This window comes from Cygnus atratus, chromosome 11, assembly GCF_013377495.2.
Source record: "Cygnus atratus isolate AKBS03 ecotype Queensland, Australia chromosome 11, CAtr_DNAZoo_HiC_assembly, whole genome shotgun sequence".
In the NCBI taxonomy this organism is placed as follows: domain Eukaryota; kingdom Metazoa; phylum Chordata; class Aves; order Anseriformes; family Anatidae; genus Cygnus; species Cygnus atratus.
In genome coordinates, this window is record NC_066372.1 from 8212795 (window position 1) to 8230455 (window position 17661).

Here is a 17661-nt window from a genome sequence, read left to right on the forward strand (position 1 = left end):
AGAGCCCTGTGAATAAATAGTAGCTTGGTTCTCAGAACCAATATGAGAATGATGTTTGTTACTCATTAGTACGTATTAGTATGGTTATGTTTACGGATTGCTGGCATAACGGATTGCCTATGAGGTGGTTCTACAGGACAACAGGTAAATAACTGGAGAACTCCTTGCTAAAGGGATTAAACTTTTACATGGACAACATTCCATTTGCTGAGGGTTGCATATGATAGATACACCTGGTGCAGGAGTTCCCAGAGCCAAAAACTGTAGGACATGAAAAATAGCCATTACATGCACCACTACAAGCTTGCCCTGTTCTTGAACTCTTCCCCCTAAGGGAACATGCTTCTGCCACCATTGGAAATAGGAATCTTTCGTTCGAGCCAATATAAGCATTACTTTTTTCAGAAGTGTTTCTAATTTTCGCTAGTGCTTTAGTGGGAACATATACATTGTCAATGAGTAACAAATTACAAATCCGTAACATAACTCATTAGTCCTGCTTACCTGCTTTGCAGATAACTTGTTTGAATTGTCCTTAGATATTGCTGCTCTGTGATGCGCTTCATGATTAACTCCAAAACTGTGCCTTGGGTGCCCAGACCACTGTACGTTTCTAACATACCTGTAACAGATTAGATGATACATGTATACCAAAAGCAGCAGATTTTCTTTGTGTCTGTGAATTTAATGGAGAGTCTATGTCTGCATTGAGCTCAGTTTGCATGAAAAGAGCATAATCACCCAGAAAGCTAAGGAACTTTTTCAATGTTAACATTAAGTGCCACTCTTAATTTCTTTGTCGTCAAGTGTTCTGTCCTCAAAAAAAATACTTTCCTCTGTTTCTGCATCAATGGCCAATAAAAACAATGGAGAACAGTTTGGAAATTATCTACATGTAGAACGTGGTATGCGCTAGCTTTTCTTCCCATATTTTCCTTAAACGCCAGTTAGGAAGTATCATTCATAATAACCTATAAAAGAATTTACAGTCAGTTGTGTGATAGACTGTATTTTTGGTGAAGTAATAAGCAGTTAGGCAGTGAGCCTGTCTCAATAAAGATCTGTGTTTGGTTCTGGTTGGGAAGCAAGGGGAGGGAGATACACCAACTTTCAATTACATTGTATTTGTTTTGGGTTGCAGCTCCTGAGTTTCTGTATGCTAAACAACTTTGAAAGATGAAGGTGCTTTCAAATGTGGTGTTTTACATCAACAGCTGTAAAGGTTGGGAGTTGATACAGTTAATGTGACTCACTTGACATTAACTATAAATACTCATGCCATTGTAATTTAATCATTTATGATCATCTGTTGATAGCCTTAGGGTTGTTTGGTCCCAGGTTTGTTTTCCTTCCCAGAAAGTGAAGGAAACAGTTGGAATCACTGGGAAAATAAATGATGTGTGAAGGGATAGAGAGAGAAATAAAAAAGAAGGAAAACCAAAACTGACCAGAGAACACAGAGATGCACAGAGTTTCAGAAGTTAACACAGGAAACATTCCTGCAAGCTTATCATTTCAAATTGGTAGAAAGCTGCCCTTGATGAATCTATTCACCCATTCTGGGAGAAAAGGATGTCTGTTCCTTCGATCTGTCTTCTGTAATTGCATCCAGTGTATGCCATTATTTCTGGTTTTCATATTCACGCTTTAGTTTTTATTTTGATCTCTTTGAGGTTTTTTACTTATATTTTCTGCAAGGCTTAAAGGTGTTTTAACCAAGTGAACTCAAATGGATTAAGTTCCTGTTTTTCTTTTGTTTTCTGCTTTTCTTGTCTTTATCTGGAAGCATACATAAAGTACAGTCCCTTTTCTGAAAGGTCTTGTGCACCTCATGAAGACCCTGGAGCACGCCATATCGATACGTGGTGAATAATCAGGTCCAAGCTAGAGATAAAGTGCAAAGGTTTTGGACAGCAGAACTGTTTCCTATAGTGAACAAGCTCCTTGTATTTACAAAAGCGACTTCTTTAAACTTATTTTACATGCTGTAGTGCTGATTTGTCCTCTGTGTGGTACTGTATCGCTGCTGCTGCACACAGGTGCTCTGGTCCAAAACCAAGATCTGTACTGCAGCACAAAGTGAGCATTTGATGCTACGGAGTTTGAGAGGTGCCCAGCTCGTCACTAGAGAATGCATGAAACGTTGGGCTGTGTTAGGCTGTTCAGTGATTTAGAAACTTCCTTTTCTACTACAGATCCTTTTAAGCATTTATATTTGTAAAGGTTGTTCTCTTCAATAGCTTGTTACTGTGTTTATCTTAGTACCTAAAGCCTTTGACTCTGTCCCCCTAATGTTGTTCATCAGTAACACCAATTGGTAGAGGGAACTCCTACTATAAATAAATAAATAAATAAATAAATAAATAAAGCTCAGTGGTTTTCAAACTTTTTAGGGTTGTTGATTTTTTTTTTTCTTTTTCCAACAGAACTTACTTTTCCTGGGTACTTTAGTGGATAGAGATGTAGTAGATGTAGTCCACAGACCACTGTTTGCAAAGGACTTTTGGAGAGTGGAAGTGATGTGGATTTGACTTATCTGGTTTACAATTGGGAATAATTGCCTAACTTGGAGAAGATGTGGCTTGGTGTAACAATTGAAAGATGGATGAGCAATTGGATAAGGGAGAAATGTGGAAAAGAGGAATATTAGTCTAGAAGGAGAGCTAAGTGCTGAGCAGCAGTGTAAAAACAAACCAAATGTTAGAATTTGTAAGGAAAGGAGTAGAGAGTAAAACAGAGTACATCATTGTGCATCTCTATAAATCCAAGCTTTGCCCACATCTTGAATGTGAGTGTGTAGTTCTGGTCCCTGTAAAAAAGGACATGGTAGATAAAAAAAAAAAACTGGAAAAGATTTAAAGGAAAACAGTGATCCAAGATGTAGAACAACTTCCATTGGAGAAATGACTCCATAAGCTAGGACTGTTCAGTCTGGAAAAGAGCAGGTTGATGTGAGGTTTGACTGAGATTACGGAATCAGTGACACAGACTTTAAAGTATGACAGCTCCTCCCTCAATCCAAGTGCCAGGGTACTTTACTGGAGTAAGGCCTATTTGAAAACAAACAAAAAGGTGGTACTTTACCCAGAGGGTAGTAGATGTGTGGAAATACTTGTTAAAGGATCTGTGGCTTCTAATAGCTTATGCGGCCGTAGGGAGAGTTTGGACAAGTCTGTGGAGAAGGAATTCAACGAAGGTTCCTAAGTAGAGTCCTAGAAACCACATCTGGCTCAGTAAGTCCTCCAGCTGAAAATAGTTGGATGCTGTGAGAGTTTGAATGGGAAGTATATCTATTTGCCTTGTTCTTGTTTATCTTGAGACATCCGCTCCTGGTCTCTACTGGAGACAGGACATCAAACCTCTGTTCTGATCTCATATGGCTGTTCTTGTGCTTCGTAACGGTTGGTTTTAAGTCTGATGTTAATATTTCAGTAAAGAACTTAGCATAAAGCATTAAAGCCTAATAAGCAATTTTCTAATGAGAGGAGTAATGTACAAGGTAATCAAGGGATGCCTGTGAGCAAATGATGTCATATGTATCTATGAAGAAGGCAGAAATGAGCCTAGGGGCATCAAGTAAGATGCTTCAGGGAGAGCTGGGAAGCATTCATGTAATTAAGCCTATTCCAGAGTATTATGTACCACTCATCTTGTCTGTATTCTCTAACTCTAGGACAATTCTTTAACAAGGACAGTTAGAAAAACTGAGTGTCTGTGTTACAAAAAGCACGCACTTCTTTGACTAAAGTAAATGAGGAGATGTCACTGCTGTATATAAATGCACTGTAGACAAAATGCCAGCAAGGGAAAAGAGCTAACTGTCCTAAAGTACAAGACTGGCACAAGAACAGATATGTATAAACTGGCCATGTGTGAGTTTAGGCTGAAGACTGGAGGAATCTTTCTGGAGTTGCTCAAGGCCTCCAGCTGCTATTTGCGGCCTCCTATGAGGCTCTGCTGTCTGTTTTGTCTCAGCCAGATTTTGTATTGTTATTTAACCTTTCTATGTTTCACTTACTTCCTGACCATGGCCTTTCTACTCCTACAGATAGTGATTTGGATCTCATCCATCCTTCTGTTTTCTAATCATATCTGTCTTGTGAGATGCAAACACTTGCTGCTGAGCCAAAAAAAAAAAAAAAAGGCAGGGTAAGGTATAATACAGATTTGGGGGGATTTATTTGCAAGAACAGAAAATAGAAACAGTGACAGCTGTTAACAGCTTGAACAAATTGTTTGTAGTGGTTCCTTGCCAAAGAAATGTGTTAAACCTTTCCCAGTTTTGCCTTATGTTCTTTTCTCCAAGCTGTTTATTAAGAAAACTAGCAGTGATGATGACAGATTGGTTTTCCACAAAGTCATGTGTGAAAGTATCTTTAAAAAGAATTACCTCTGGTAAAATTCCACTACATATTTAAATTTTCCATAACAAAACTTTAGTTGTCAACTGAGATACTCCAATTCTAGTGCATTGATTTACTTCACCCAGGTATTGCAAGACAGGTAAATGGTGCTCCTACTATATAGACAGAGTAGCTGAGATACCTGAAGAACCTGACTCAAGTTGTGCAGTAATGTTGTCCCAAGTGACATTTTACGTGTATCTTATAGAGTGCCTGGCATCAACAGGCAACACAGTCAGGACACTAACAGAAGCTGTATTTGTTCTCTGAACAAAATAAGACTTTTTTTTTTTTTTTTTTTTACTGGCATCAGCAAAAAAGTGTTTTACTTGCATATGGTTTCTATATAATCCCTAGATAAATTTATGAGCTGTATAACTTAACTTTTATTTTTTCTGGAATATCTTTGTGGCCGAATTTCTAATCTAAATTCTAAACTTAGTGTAGCTCTGTAGCATTAGAGGGGAAATGGCCAGGATTTGGAATGTAAATTTAAACCTACTCTAATTCTGGTATGGATTTGTTTTCCTCAAATACCAGATTCCTTATCTGCTGACTGGACGAGTCCTTATACATCAGGAGAAAGAGATACTCTAGTAAGACAGGTTAAAGAGTTGAAGAAGATGAAAAGATCTGTATACTAGGATCCAGTGTGGTTTGTGTGTCACTAGGTTTATCTAAAATATATTTCTAGCTAGAGCACAGTTCCTTTTATTATTTATGTCTCTTCTTTACAGGAGGTAGGAAGAAAAAAAAGGAAAAAAAAAAGCCTAGGCAAGATCAGGACTCCATTATACAATTGTGTAGAAGTAGCAGGAGCAATGAGCTAGCTTTCCGGCACCCAGGAAAAAAAACATGCAGTGCTCCTTTTTTAGAGCACGATGTAATCATCTGTGTCAGTGGATTTAGAGGACTTGGAGGAGATCTGTGAAGAGCTTGTTTGCTAAGCAGTGATGTGAAGGTGCTAATTACTGTCCATTCACAGGACAAGCTTTAAATAAATGTACCTTGATGTAGTAAATTAAAATATGAAACTGGAGGTGGTTTTCTAGGGCTTAATTATCAAACATTTTTGCATCTTTGAAATCAATTTATATATTTTGTGAGTGATATGTAGGTGTAAGCATGCAGGTGATCTGCACTTGGCCTCTTAAAATTGTTGCTTTTTCAGTCATAAGCTGATAGTTTCATTCAGAAGCCTTTTGGAATCGGTGGGATACTGCTGCTGCACAGACAGAAGAATAATTCTGCATTCGTTAGCAGTTCTAGGAGTAATGATGAGCTTGAATAAAGATTATCATGGCTATATGTAATGCATGCTGAGAATCACAGGTGATTTACTCTTAGTGGCATGTTTGGTGTATTTGCAAATCTTGACCACATGGAGTTTTTAAAGGAATGTTTTTAGGCCCTCTACTGATCATTCTGAGAATAGGACAGAGGAAAAACTACCCTGCAGTGGTAAATGCTGGCAAAACAGATCTTTTTGGAAAAGAGAAGATAAACGTAAGAAGGGAATAGAACTAAAAACTTTTCTAATTAAACAGGGCCATTCCCTAGCATTATTTTTGGAAAGATGTCAGGAAACAAACAAACAAAACCCAACAAAAATACCAGCTGCAGTACAGACAGGCTGTCCTGTTTTGAGATGGAGTCAAATAAAATCCGTTAAAAAATCAAGATTGCATGAAGGCTTTATTCCAGACCCGTTTTTCCACTTACATTTTAAAAAATACATATTTAAAATCTAGTGCATCTTGTATTTTTTAGTTCTTTATGATTGTTTCATCTTGCATTTTTTTTTTCTGGCAATGTTTGAGAGAAAAGCAACTTTGAGTACTGCTTCAGGCTAGAATACGTCAGGCTAGAACCTTAATGCAATTGAACTAAGGGCAAGTTCCAGATAGTAACACTTGCCAAATCTTCCTGGAAGTTTTGAGAGTCAATTGAGAAGGTCTTTTATGGGTAGGTAATCAGGCAGCTCTGAGTACAAGTATTTAGCTGATATACTCAATTCTGAGAAGCTGCTTGAAAGTGCCAAGTCTCTGAGCACTGTTTAGCATCACTTTCTCCCCCATTTTTAAGTGTGGCTATGTCAGGGAATGTTTTGTGATGTTTTTCTGAGTGTTTGTTTGTAACAGGAGTTACTGTATCTAGAGCTATTTACGTGGAATTGCTCAGTATCTTGCACGCCACTGATTTCTGCATATTGACATTTTAGTTCAGACAGTGCGGTTACTGCATCATAGCTTGCGTGCTTGCAATTCTTAGAGCTGAGCCAGTAATTCATGCCAGCTCTTTATTAGTTAATGCGTGTTTACAGGGCTTTGAAAATAGTGTCAGGCGAGCATCAGAACTTCCAGAGTTGGGCCAGTACAAGAACATTACAAAACACTGCAATGAGAAATGATATGATAAATACCATATCAAAGTTAAACTATGGGAGAATTTTAGGAGGAAAAAAAGGCAGCAGGATGGGCTTTATGTTTCGGGCCTCCTATGATTACTAATATGTTTCTGAATTTCTATGATTCCTAATACAAGTGTTTTCAAAAGAAAAAGCAGATTTTAAAATTTTTTTTTTAACAACCAATTTGAAAAATGTGGATCTGCATTAGCACAACACTGGCATGACATTTATTGTTTTATCAGCTTCCTTCCAGAGCTCTCATCCTTACAGCTGTAGTCAGCAGGAATTGTTGCAGTTTCTCTCTCTATAACATGCAAGTTTTCTTGTGAAATTCAACTACTGGTTTTGGTTGAAGCTGCTGATTCCTAAGTTCTGACAGCCTTGCTGTATCCCATGGGGATATACTGCCAGCTACTAAGGGAAGTGTGAACCAGGAATGAGACAGAATATTTCTGCAAAGGTTAAACGGTTCTAGCAATTGGCAGTTGAGAGTTAAAGTGAATGATCTGCACTCTTAATTGGGCAGTGGTTATTAACTGATACTAAAACCAACTATAGTAGTTTTTGCTACAGATCTAAGCTGATTCTTATACTAGAACAGGGATAAAGATACAAGACAATAAAATTCAATGCCCAGAAAGCTCTTATGAAGCTTCATTGCCTTCTAACCAAATAGCAGAGTCCTGCTATGTCTTGGTAGCCACAGGTAAATGATTGCAGTATGTATGTCAGTATAAAAGTGCATGAAAAATAGTGAGACAGGAAGAAAAGCATATATGATAATCAAGGTTGCATTACTCAGTGCCTTGGAAGGCTCTTGAGCACTGATATGCTCAGGAGGGTTGGAGAACCTCATTGAAGATGAGACACGTGATCCCCAGAGTGAAGTGTTGGCTGTTACAGGTGGGATTAACCATGCTTATTAAATCAGATGGTGCAGCTGACAGATGTAACCAGGATTTATCAGTGTACTGATTTGGAAGATAGCCCAACCTTAGTAAAGAAACCAACAAAAGTGCATTTAGCAAAGTCTATGTACAATATTGATGAGTGTATCCATAACAGCAGAAGTTGTCATTTTGAGTCCACTGCTCATTAGCGCTCTTTCTTTTTCACTTCTTCTTTTCCTTTCTTTTCTTTATTTTTTTTCTTTTTTTTTCCCCTCTTAATTTTCTTTCCTTAGATCTAACTGGCTAAAACCGTGCTGTGGGAGACGAGCAGCTGTGTGGCAGGTATTTTTGCTCAGTGCAAGTCTCAACAGTTTCCTGGTAGCCTGTGTAGTGTTGGTGGTGATTCTTCTGACTCTGGAACTCCTAATAGATATAAAGCTTCTCCAGTGTGAGTAGGAGGATTATTCTTTTTTTTTTTTTTATTTTAATGAAATAAAGGCTTAACTTGCTGGGAGGTTTTTGAAGGGTGGGGAAGTTGGTGGGGATTTTCTTTTTTCCTACCATGTAAATGATTAGTAGGCTAGGCAAGAACTGTGTTTGTGGAACCCTAGTATAGTGAAGTCAGCCCCTCCCGTATTTTGCTGACCAAATTCAGTATAGGACACATTTTCTGAGGATACAAGCAGAGTGTACATGCAGATATCTGCACATATGTCATTAGTACGTGAAAAGGTCTGTCCTTCAGGACAGCCACATTCTGTATGCAAAGAAGAAGGTCATCAGTGTATCGTTAATCTCCCTGCTACTTGTCACATGTATGTGGATAGATATGATGAACTTGCTAGGGTACTTGATGCCATCATATTAGTAACTTAATATACTGAGGTGGGTAGGAATTGAAATTACAGTTTTCTATCTTGTGCACAGAAATGATGTAGATTGGCATTCTACTCTGCTAATATACAGTGAGTCAAATAATAGCTTAAATGGAGTTTTACTATATCTGAATTCTCTGAACTCACTCTACACAGGTTCCACAGTGCTATTTTTCATGCTGTTGTTTTGCTTCCCAATTCATTTTTTTCTTCTACTGCTGTTTTCCTCCATTCCTTTCTTTCTTTTTTTTTTGCTTTTAAAGTACAAACTTGATACGAACACACATACCAGCTACATTTTTCTCTCCACTAATTGTTACAGAGCAGCCTTAAGCACCGTCCTACAGTCTCAGATATGTTGAAATGGTAATAATGGGGTTCAGACAATCCTATAAATGCAAGAATACACAACATGAAAGAGTCGCAGTCTGGTATCTTCTATGGCAACTTTGAACTGAGCAAGTGAATGCTGAAGTCCTTTTATTTTCACGATTTTTGTGTTGATATCAGTGAAGTTAGATTTCACTGTAAAAATTTAGGTATTACAGTTGTAATAAGATTAGTTTAAGGGACTTCATTGTTAACTGCAAACATTTTTTTATTAGGTCTATGAGATAAATCAGTGACTAAGCTGTCTTTCCACAACATTGCCCAAGCTTTCCCCCAGTCCTCTTACAACCCTGTCTGTCTGTACTGCACACAGTGTTATGAGCATGGCCACTCCATTACATTTGTTATTTTCTGCAGTCTCTGGCAGCTTACCATTTTAGATGAGGAAACCAAAAATTTGGACAAATCTGTAGTTTCTAGAAAAGTCAGGAATGCTAATGATGGGTGTAAGTCCTTAAAAATTGAATGGGGAACTGTATTAAGCCACCACGTCTTTCTGTTCACGTATAGAGTTGTCACTTACTGCAGAGCCAAAGAGTTTAAAAGCTGTTTCTATTGATTTGTCTTAGACTTTTAACAGAGTTTTGGAGACTTTCCTCTGGAACCACCTGCTTTCTTAACCATTTATTTTGCTTTAGAGAAGGCTGTATTTTAGGGACTGTTTCTCCTCTTTTTACCTGGTGCGTGTGATACTCTTAAAAGCTTGCCAGCTTACACCTTGTGCTTGGCCTAGAGATGCCTGGAGAAGCCAGGTGATTTCATTGTGCAGAGGCTGCCCCTGCCCTGTATGGATTTTCTCAGCACCTGAGAGTGTGTAGCTCTGTGCTGCTACTTGGCATTTTAGCTAATACATAACCCATCATGCTTCTTGCCTTCACTAAGCTGAACTCTTTCTGTTTTGTTTTAAATCAGATAAGGGTTGTCTTGGTGGGGTAACAGAAGTATTGCAGTTGTGTCGTGAGGAATGTACATCACTTACGTTAAGCTTTTAAAAAGCTGTTAGGACATAATTACGGTTTTCAAACATATTATTCTAGTTTATAACGATTCCTTATTCTATGTGAAATTGAGCAGTGCGTTAGGATGTGTTAGGGCACATCACTGCCAATTTTGTTTGTAATAACAACTGCTGCTCCACATTGTAGAGGGTAATTAATTACCAGGTCTCTTTTTTTATTTTTTTTTTTAAATGAGGGATTTTAATGGGTTTTGGGTTGTATGTGTAAAACTATTGCATGAGAAGTCAGGTTTCTTTTGACTGTGACATTTTGAGAGCATGGTTTTTCTCTCATACTTTTAGTGCAGTCCTTGGTTGCACTGTGCACTTCTCTCAAGCAAAATGTGAAATAAAACACAACTCCTTGGCTTTTAATGACAACTTGTAGGGAAAAAAAAAAGGTTACAAGTAAAACAAACATGGAATGCTGTTCCAGATAAAAGTAGCAGCTGCTGACTAGCTTAGGTGTTTTCCCTCAACCTGAATCCCAGTGAGGTATCCAAGCCACCACAGAGCAGGGATGGGCGCCTCCTGCAGAAGAGCCTTCTCCCTTTTTGTAGCCTTTCATTACATTCTTGAAGGGCAGTCTTATGGAAGAGGCAAATGTCCAGTCAGTGTATGAGCTAGTGATTCAGCTCTTGAACAAAGCTTCTGGTTTGGGAGACTTTTTCACATTTACTGTTTACTGGCAATTTGATTGCACACTGTCTGGCAGTGGGTCCAGCATTCTCCTCCAGTTAGTGCAGCATCAGAAACTGATTTTCTTTCAAGAATCGTGGCTGCTATATCTTTTTTTGTCCACTAAGGGGCAGCTGGAGCCTTATATGTCAATTGACAGCTGTTTGAAAAATAGCTTTCAGATGGTTTCCATTTCTTGTTATTTATGCCACCCTATAAAGACAGTGCCATGGGAAAGGTAAATATATTATATTTTTCCCTGTTGTTTCGTCTGTAAGTAGTTCCTCTGCAGCAAACTGTCTCACATCAAGCCCCAGAGGAGCCTCAGTTGTGAGAGCTCCAACAGCAGCCCCTAGCAACGTTTTTCTTTGTATCCTGATTTCTTCCTCCATTCCTTCCTGCCCTTTCTCATTTTGATCAGTTTTAATTTTAAAACAAGATGCTTGATTTAATGCATGGCATACATGTTCCTTGGGACTTAGTTAATTCTGCTGCAGTGTTGCATCTCTGTGTGCACAGAGTCATCAATTGCCTTGAACTTTTCTGATACACCATAGTTCTTTGAAACTGCAGGACCACACATCAGTCTGCTCAAGGGAGGGTAGACTCACAAATACCCTGAAGTAAAGTGAGGTTTTTCTATTCATTGCCTTAATCGAAACTTGATAGTGTGTGACCTCCAGAGTAAGAGTTGCCAGTAGTGCAGATACTGGACCCTTTCTGCTTTTTGCTTTTCGTCATTAATGAATTTCAGTTGAACTTCCTTGAGAAATCTTCCACGTTTCAAGACATGCACTTAATCCCACAAAGACAATCCTTACCATAGAGCTTCTTAGGTAGTCTTACAGCAAACAAGCAAAGTAAGTTGAATCAAATGAAAGCACAATTTAATGCCAGTGAGTGCCCATGCAAGGCTTTGGTACACTCTCAGTTCATGCTTTTCGTGAGTTCAGGTTAGTTTTCCTCCAGTCAGGTTCTGAAAGGACTTTTTTTCAGTTATTCCACTCTGATAGTGGAATAACTACATCACAGTCAGTGTGCATGAGGAAGACGTATGGAAAGTCTGTGTGCAGTATCCAGCGTTCTATAAATTTCCCCTTTAGTTTACTCTTTACGGACTTCGTTTCATGGAGGAGTTTGAAATGAATTGAACAGAAGTGATTTTAATAGTTCCTATCTTCCTGAAAAAGGCTGTAGAAAAGAAGTTGTATTTTTAAACCAATTATCTTACGTGGAGTTTTATTTCATTTGCTGTAGCTTTCTCAAGTGCTCACATGCCAACCTGCTTAAAGACAAAGCTGCCCCTTTGACAGCCACATTTCCTGAAATACACTCTACAAAAGTAATCACATTTTTATGTTGCACAAGTTAGAATCACTGCTATTTCACAAACTCTTTAAAAATAATACATTGAGATTTGATCTTCATCACAATTAACAATGACATTCATTCTTTCTGTTGCTGAACTTGCTCTGGTTTTCCTAGAGTCAAACGTGACTGAGGGGAATGTTCATGCCATATCTGGACAGCTGTGTGAAAGTCCACGTAGCTCGGTTATTTATTTAGGTGAAAAGGTTTTAAAGCCCAGTTTGAGCAGTAGTTTTTAATCACTTGTTCCAGACAATTATTGTTCTTCTGAGCTGAATTGTCAAAGACTGCATATAAGGAATGATGTGGGAATAATGGAGCATTGCTTCCTTACAGAATTCTAACTGAATTTTTAGGTACGTGGGATTTAGTCACGCATCTCACAGTAAAGCAGTGTGTGGAGCAAGAGCATGCAGCAGTGACAGATTGTCAAAGACCTAATGTGTATGTCATTGCTTACCGGCAATTTGATGTGCACAAGATCCAAGGCAATATTGCTGTGGCTGCTGACATGCTGGCCTGAAGTAGGGTGAGCAGCTGACGGGGCTGGAGTTCCATGTTTCCATTACATCCCATTCCCTTTCTGGCACTTCCATTATGAACTTTAAGAAAGAAAGTTTGACCCACGTGTAAGTTGTAGCAGTACTAATGATACTAAACAGAAGTTGCATTCTGCTCCTATAATGATGCCTCATTGTACTGTGTTAATTGCAGTTTCAAGTGCTTCACAGTTTGCAGGAGTAATTCACTGGATCAGCCTAGTCATCCTGTCTGTTTTCTTTTCAGAGGTATGTATAACCAAAGACCTTCATGCACAGAACTGCAAAGTATTTTTATGATGTTACTGGAATTAGCAAGCATTTAACATGGTTTAGATTGTGAATAAAGGTAGTGCAGCGCACTACAAAAAAAAGAAAAAAAAAAATGTTGCTGCCGCACTTAGCAAACTAAAAGATCTTGTTTGTAGTAGTGCTGTTTGTCAGTTGCCTAGAATTGGCAAGGGAACATGGAAGATACTGCCTTATAAATTACAATTGAACAATTACAAAAAGAGATATAATCACCTCTGAATCACCACAGACACAGGGCAGGTCTGTTTCATACATTTCTTCTCACAGAAATCTTATCGGTGTCACTGGGAATAAAGAATTAATTTGGGGTGAAAGATCTGCAGATCTATTTTACAAAAAGATCTGCTTTAAGAATGAAATTCTCTCCTCTCAAAATTTATGGAGGTAGTTTAGATGCTCTGGGTTGCTGCATGTAAACACAGTGAGAGAATGAAACAAATGGTGAATTTCTTTGCAAATATTTCTATAAATGTGCTTTTAGAAATTGGAAAAAGCTGTAGTAGTGATATAACGAGTGACAAAATTGGGATTACCTATTACAGTTTTCAACTGTATTCCAAAAAGAAGTAATTGATACTGAGACATTTAAACTACACCTGAAATATCTCAAAGTATTCATTAAGGCTATTTTTCCAGGTCATAGGGTGTTACTTGTCAAAAAAAAAAAGTTTTTGTTTGTTACATTATACCAACTTGTATGTTGGAAGACAACCTGGACTTACATATTTAAAAATATTTTTTCTAATTCATTGGATAAAATATTGTCGTCCAAAAAGAAGTTAAATTCTTCACTCTGTGAAGATGCATTGACTTCACTCTGTGAAGACACATGTAACTTTCACATTGAGGTGAAAGTTACAAAGAAATTCAGATGAACAGGGAGCTGTGATATCTGCAAATTATTTGGTAGTTCATTGTGTTGAATTCATACTCACCATATTATATCACTGATTATTTTTGTGGTTCTATTATGCCTTTATTTACATATATCATTTTGTATTTCTACTTAGTATTTCTACTCGTGACAGGGGCTTTCTAGGTAGTGTTGCCACTGCGAGTGTGAACTTTCAGAAAGGATTCCTTGATAACAGGCAGGGGTCTAAAGACTGCTTTGCATCCTAGCCTCCTGGTGCAGCAGTTATACAAATGGATACAGCTCATTTTGTTTTCCCCATCCTTTGACAGTGGTTGTGGGTTGTAGGATACATGTAAACTGCCTGGAAAAGAATCTCTAAACCATTCAACAGTTTTGCAGAATCTGCTTTGTGTACTGCATATCGTAATACTTGAAGACTTAGGTTTGCTAGGTGGAGTCCATTCCCTGTAAATAAATACTTTCCCCTCTCTCTGAGAAGCTTTCTTTTTCTCCAGTGGGGATTAGCACCCTGGGGTTACCTGTAGTCCTGAGCTTCCCAATAGGATCAGCCTGTAACTGCTGCTGGCAGCATGGCTGCACAAACACGCACCTGATCTTCATTGCTGCCTGGAGCTTGTTTCACAGCAGCTTCTCCTGTGGTCCTCAATTTCCTTCTGCTGGGCATAACCTTGAGTTCTGTTTTCTTTCATTTGTGTGACAAGCACTCTTCCCAAAGCCTGATGCAGCTACTTGTATCCTAGCAGTTTCTTGCAGTGTCTTGTTCCTGTATCCCTTCCATAGTCTGGTTCACATGCAGGCAGTTTTTGTTAGGTTGCTTGTGGCAGTGCAGATGAGGCCAGTTCTCATCTGTCTCAAGGCAGACATTAATAGTTTTGGTTCTACTCCGAGTACCTGCATGAGTGGACGACCTGTTTCAGAAATGCTTTGCAGGAAAACAGTAACAGAAATGATTCGCACAGCCAAAGCTGATTGCCTGACTTACCATCCTCATTTTGCATTTGTCTTGGATATTTTCCTCCTTTCTACATTGGATATTTCAAATTACTTTTCCTTCTCTGCTTGCTGTCCTAATTTTTTATAAATCTCTTTCTGTCTTTCAAAGTATCTTCCTTATCTTCCTCCACCTATTTGATTATGGGTTGAATTTACACCAATGAAAACCAAGGCCACAAGGCAGCCATGTAACGAGCACAAAGGAGGATAGACGTTTGGATATTGGTTCATTAAGTGAATTTTTAGCAGCTCAGAGTCCTAGACTGTGTTATAGCAATAGAGGTGGGTCTGCGGCATATCTGGATATGCTTCAAAGACCACAGACCTGGAACAGAATGAAGGTGTACCATTGCTACTGGGATTGCTGGGGGTTGGTCTTGTGCCAGGGCGGTTTAATGAACAACAGCACAAAAAAACAGTGTATAATCTTTTCTCATTCAAATCAAAAACCTTGATTTTTCAGGGGGTTACAGAATACTGTAAAAAACTCCATATCACAGAAATGCTATTTTTTTCATTGATCTTTATTTTATTTACTCTTTTGGTGCCTTCAGAGGCTTTCTTGCCCTCTGATTCTCAAAACCACGAGTCAGCTGTCTTTTAGAGTTATTTGTTGAGAAAACTGTATGTTACAGTGAGACTTTGCAGTCTGTGACTGTTGATGTCAGGATGAGTTTCCAGATTTGAGCAGGCTTAAGGTTTGCTTGGATATAACAGGCAACTACTGAGGATTGATTAGTCTTTCAGTCGGTGCTTTTCTCCCCAAACCAAGGATTGAGAGATACTAGTGTTCACAAAGGGCTGTTTCCATAGCAAGCACCAGCCTTGGATGTTTATCGGTTTTTCTGTAGTTTGGTTCCCATTAGTTGTAAAGGTGGATACATAATTCTTCAGAGAGGCTTCAGCTCAGATGTGGAGAAGAAATAATAGAAACTTTTTAAAATCCAGAAAACTTTCAGCAGAAAATCTGAATGTTTTAGAAAAATAAGACCGATTAAAAGCTGGTGCTGTAAAGACACTGCAAGCACTTTCGGTCCCATCGTGGTGGAGTTAAACAGGCACTGGCTTTCTGCTTGGTTAAAATGAAGGGACAGACATGCCAGCAACTAGCAACTGCCAGCAGGACATCTGCCAACCAAATTAAGCAGCTACACTCCCAGCATTTTCCATCTCTCTCTCTATTTCTGTTATAACCATAAGCCTTAAAGGAATTTATTACACTGTCAATTTTATATTTTCTTTCTGTCACTGTCTGTGACTTTCCAACATTAAAATAGCCTTACTCAAGTGAATTGCACATCAGCTCTTTTTGCTTTTTTCCAAGTATTTTGAAGAGGATTTACTAGTGGCGATGACTGTGTATGTTTGTCTCTGTTTATATACATGACTACGATTTGTCTGTGCACCAAATGTTACCCAGATGTTAAGGCAGAAGAGAAGAAAAGACACTGGGGGAGAAACCCCAGTACCAACAGCAAAGCAAAGCCAGGGTTACACCCTGTCAAGAGGACAAATTCAGCCTTGGTAATAGTTGCCTGAGAAAAAGACGATGGGGAATGTCACAGTGCTTTGGTAAGTGGGTTGGAATATGCTTGTATTTTAACAGTCTTATCACATTGCCACAGATAGCTGATTCTGTAGCTGTTTGGTTGTGTTTTTCCACTAAGATTGTTGAGACCGTTTGCGTGCAAGAATTGAGTTCTTTGATATTAGTTGTTCGTGTTGCTCTGTATGTGCTTCAGTCAGCCAAGCACTCAGGCATTCTGCTAGCTTTCAGCACTTGAGTGTTTCCATGGGAGAAACCAAGTCTTTGGGTGTGCTTAAAGTTAGGCGATCAGTGAATCACCACTTTTTTCCCATAGCAGGGTACAAGAAACAAGTTCTGGAATTGAGTAAGTCTGGAGTCCTAGTTGATAAAGGATTTGTTTCATTGGCTATGGCTCACGAGTGCATATTAGATTTTGTCAACAGATAAGCAGAAAGATAATAATCTTCTATTAATTCTGTAATGTTTCCATAAGCTGGAAGAACATTCATTTCTGAATGTTTGCTTTCATTCTGTGTACACGAGTTTTCTAATGATGCACAAATGTGCTGCATTGCTGGCTGTGTAGGTTTTGTTTCTTCAGGTGGTTGATGTGGGGGATCCAGGACCAAAGATACGGATTTTCTATGCTAATATAACTTATAAAGGTAAATTGAAGGTTACTTCTCTGTTAGTGTGTAAAAATTAACTATTTAATATATTGTGAAATTTATTTTCTAGACTTTTAGTTTTCTTGCTTCATAAAACAGTAGTTACCAGGTTTTGTAGAGGTCTAGGGACTTAGCTTGACACCTTCTCTTGACACCAAGAATATTATCACACAGATATATACAGGGTGTGCTCTATCTGCACTTCATCTGAGCTTTCATCTCCTGATAGCCACAGGCCAGCACCTTCTGCACTGCACTACAGAGATAAGAACTAACACGAGCGTAGTCATGCCCAGAGGGAACCTCTGGTTGCTTTAGACAATTTTCTGTCCAATCTGTCCTTACCTTCTGGTGGCGTACTGTGGCTCTAGTAAGCCATTTCCATTCCTGTAAAGCTCTTTCAAATCACTCCAGAGCTTTCAGTTTAAAATTCATTCTTTTTCTCCTTATTCTAAGAGCAGCTATTGCAGGACTACAGTTAAATGAAGTGTTTGTGCAAAGGTGCATTTTGAGACTACATGATACCACAAGAGAGAATTAGTGGTAGACAATGACAAAGAACGTAGTACGTTCATGTCTATTCGTGTCACCAGGCTTTTGCCATTAATTATTCCTAAGTGACCACGGGTGCTGACAGAGCCACAGCAGTTGCAGAGAACAGTAAGTGGGGAGTGTTTTGTACTGTGTGATACATGAGGGGAGGGCAGTAGTTATCCTTTTCCTTTTGGAGCCT

The 17661-nt window shown here is 38.7% G+C and overlaps 1 protein-coding gene across 1 annotated transcript in view; it reads left to right on the forward strand.

Moving 5' to 3' along the window:
• The window catches only part of TMEM266 (transmembrane protein 266), a 59650-nt gene that overhangs the window by 12043 nt on the left and 29946 nt on the right, over positions 1–17661 (forward strand). The window contains exons 5-6 of the mRNA XM_035553774.2: positions 7997–8151; positions 12726–12799. Of these exons, the coding sequence (XP_035409667.1) occupies positions 7997–8151; positions 12726–12799 (229 nt within the window). The remainder of the gene's footprint in view (positions 1–7996; positions 8152–12725; positions 12800–17661) is intronic.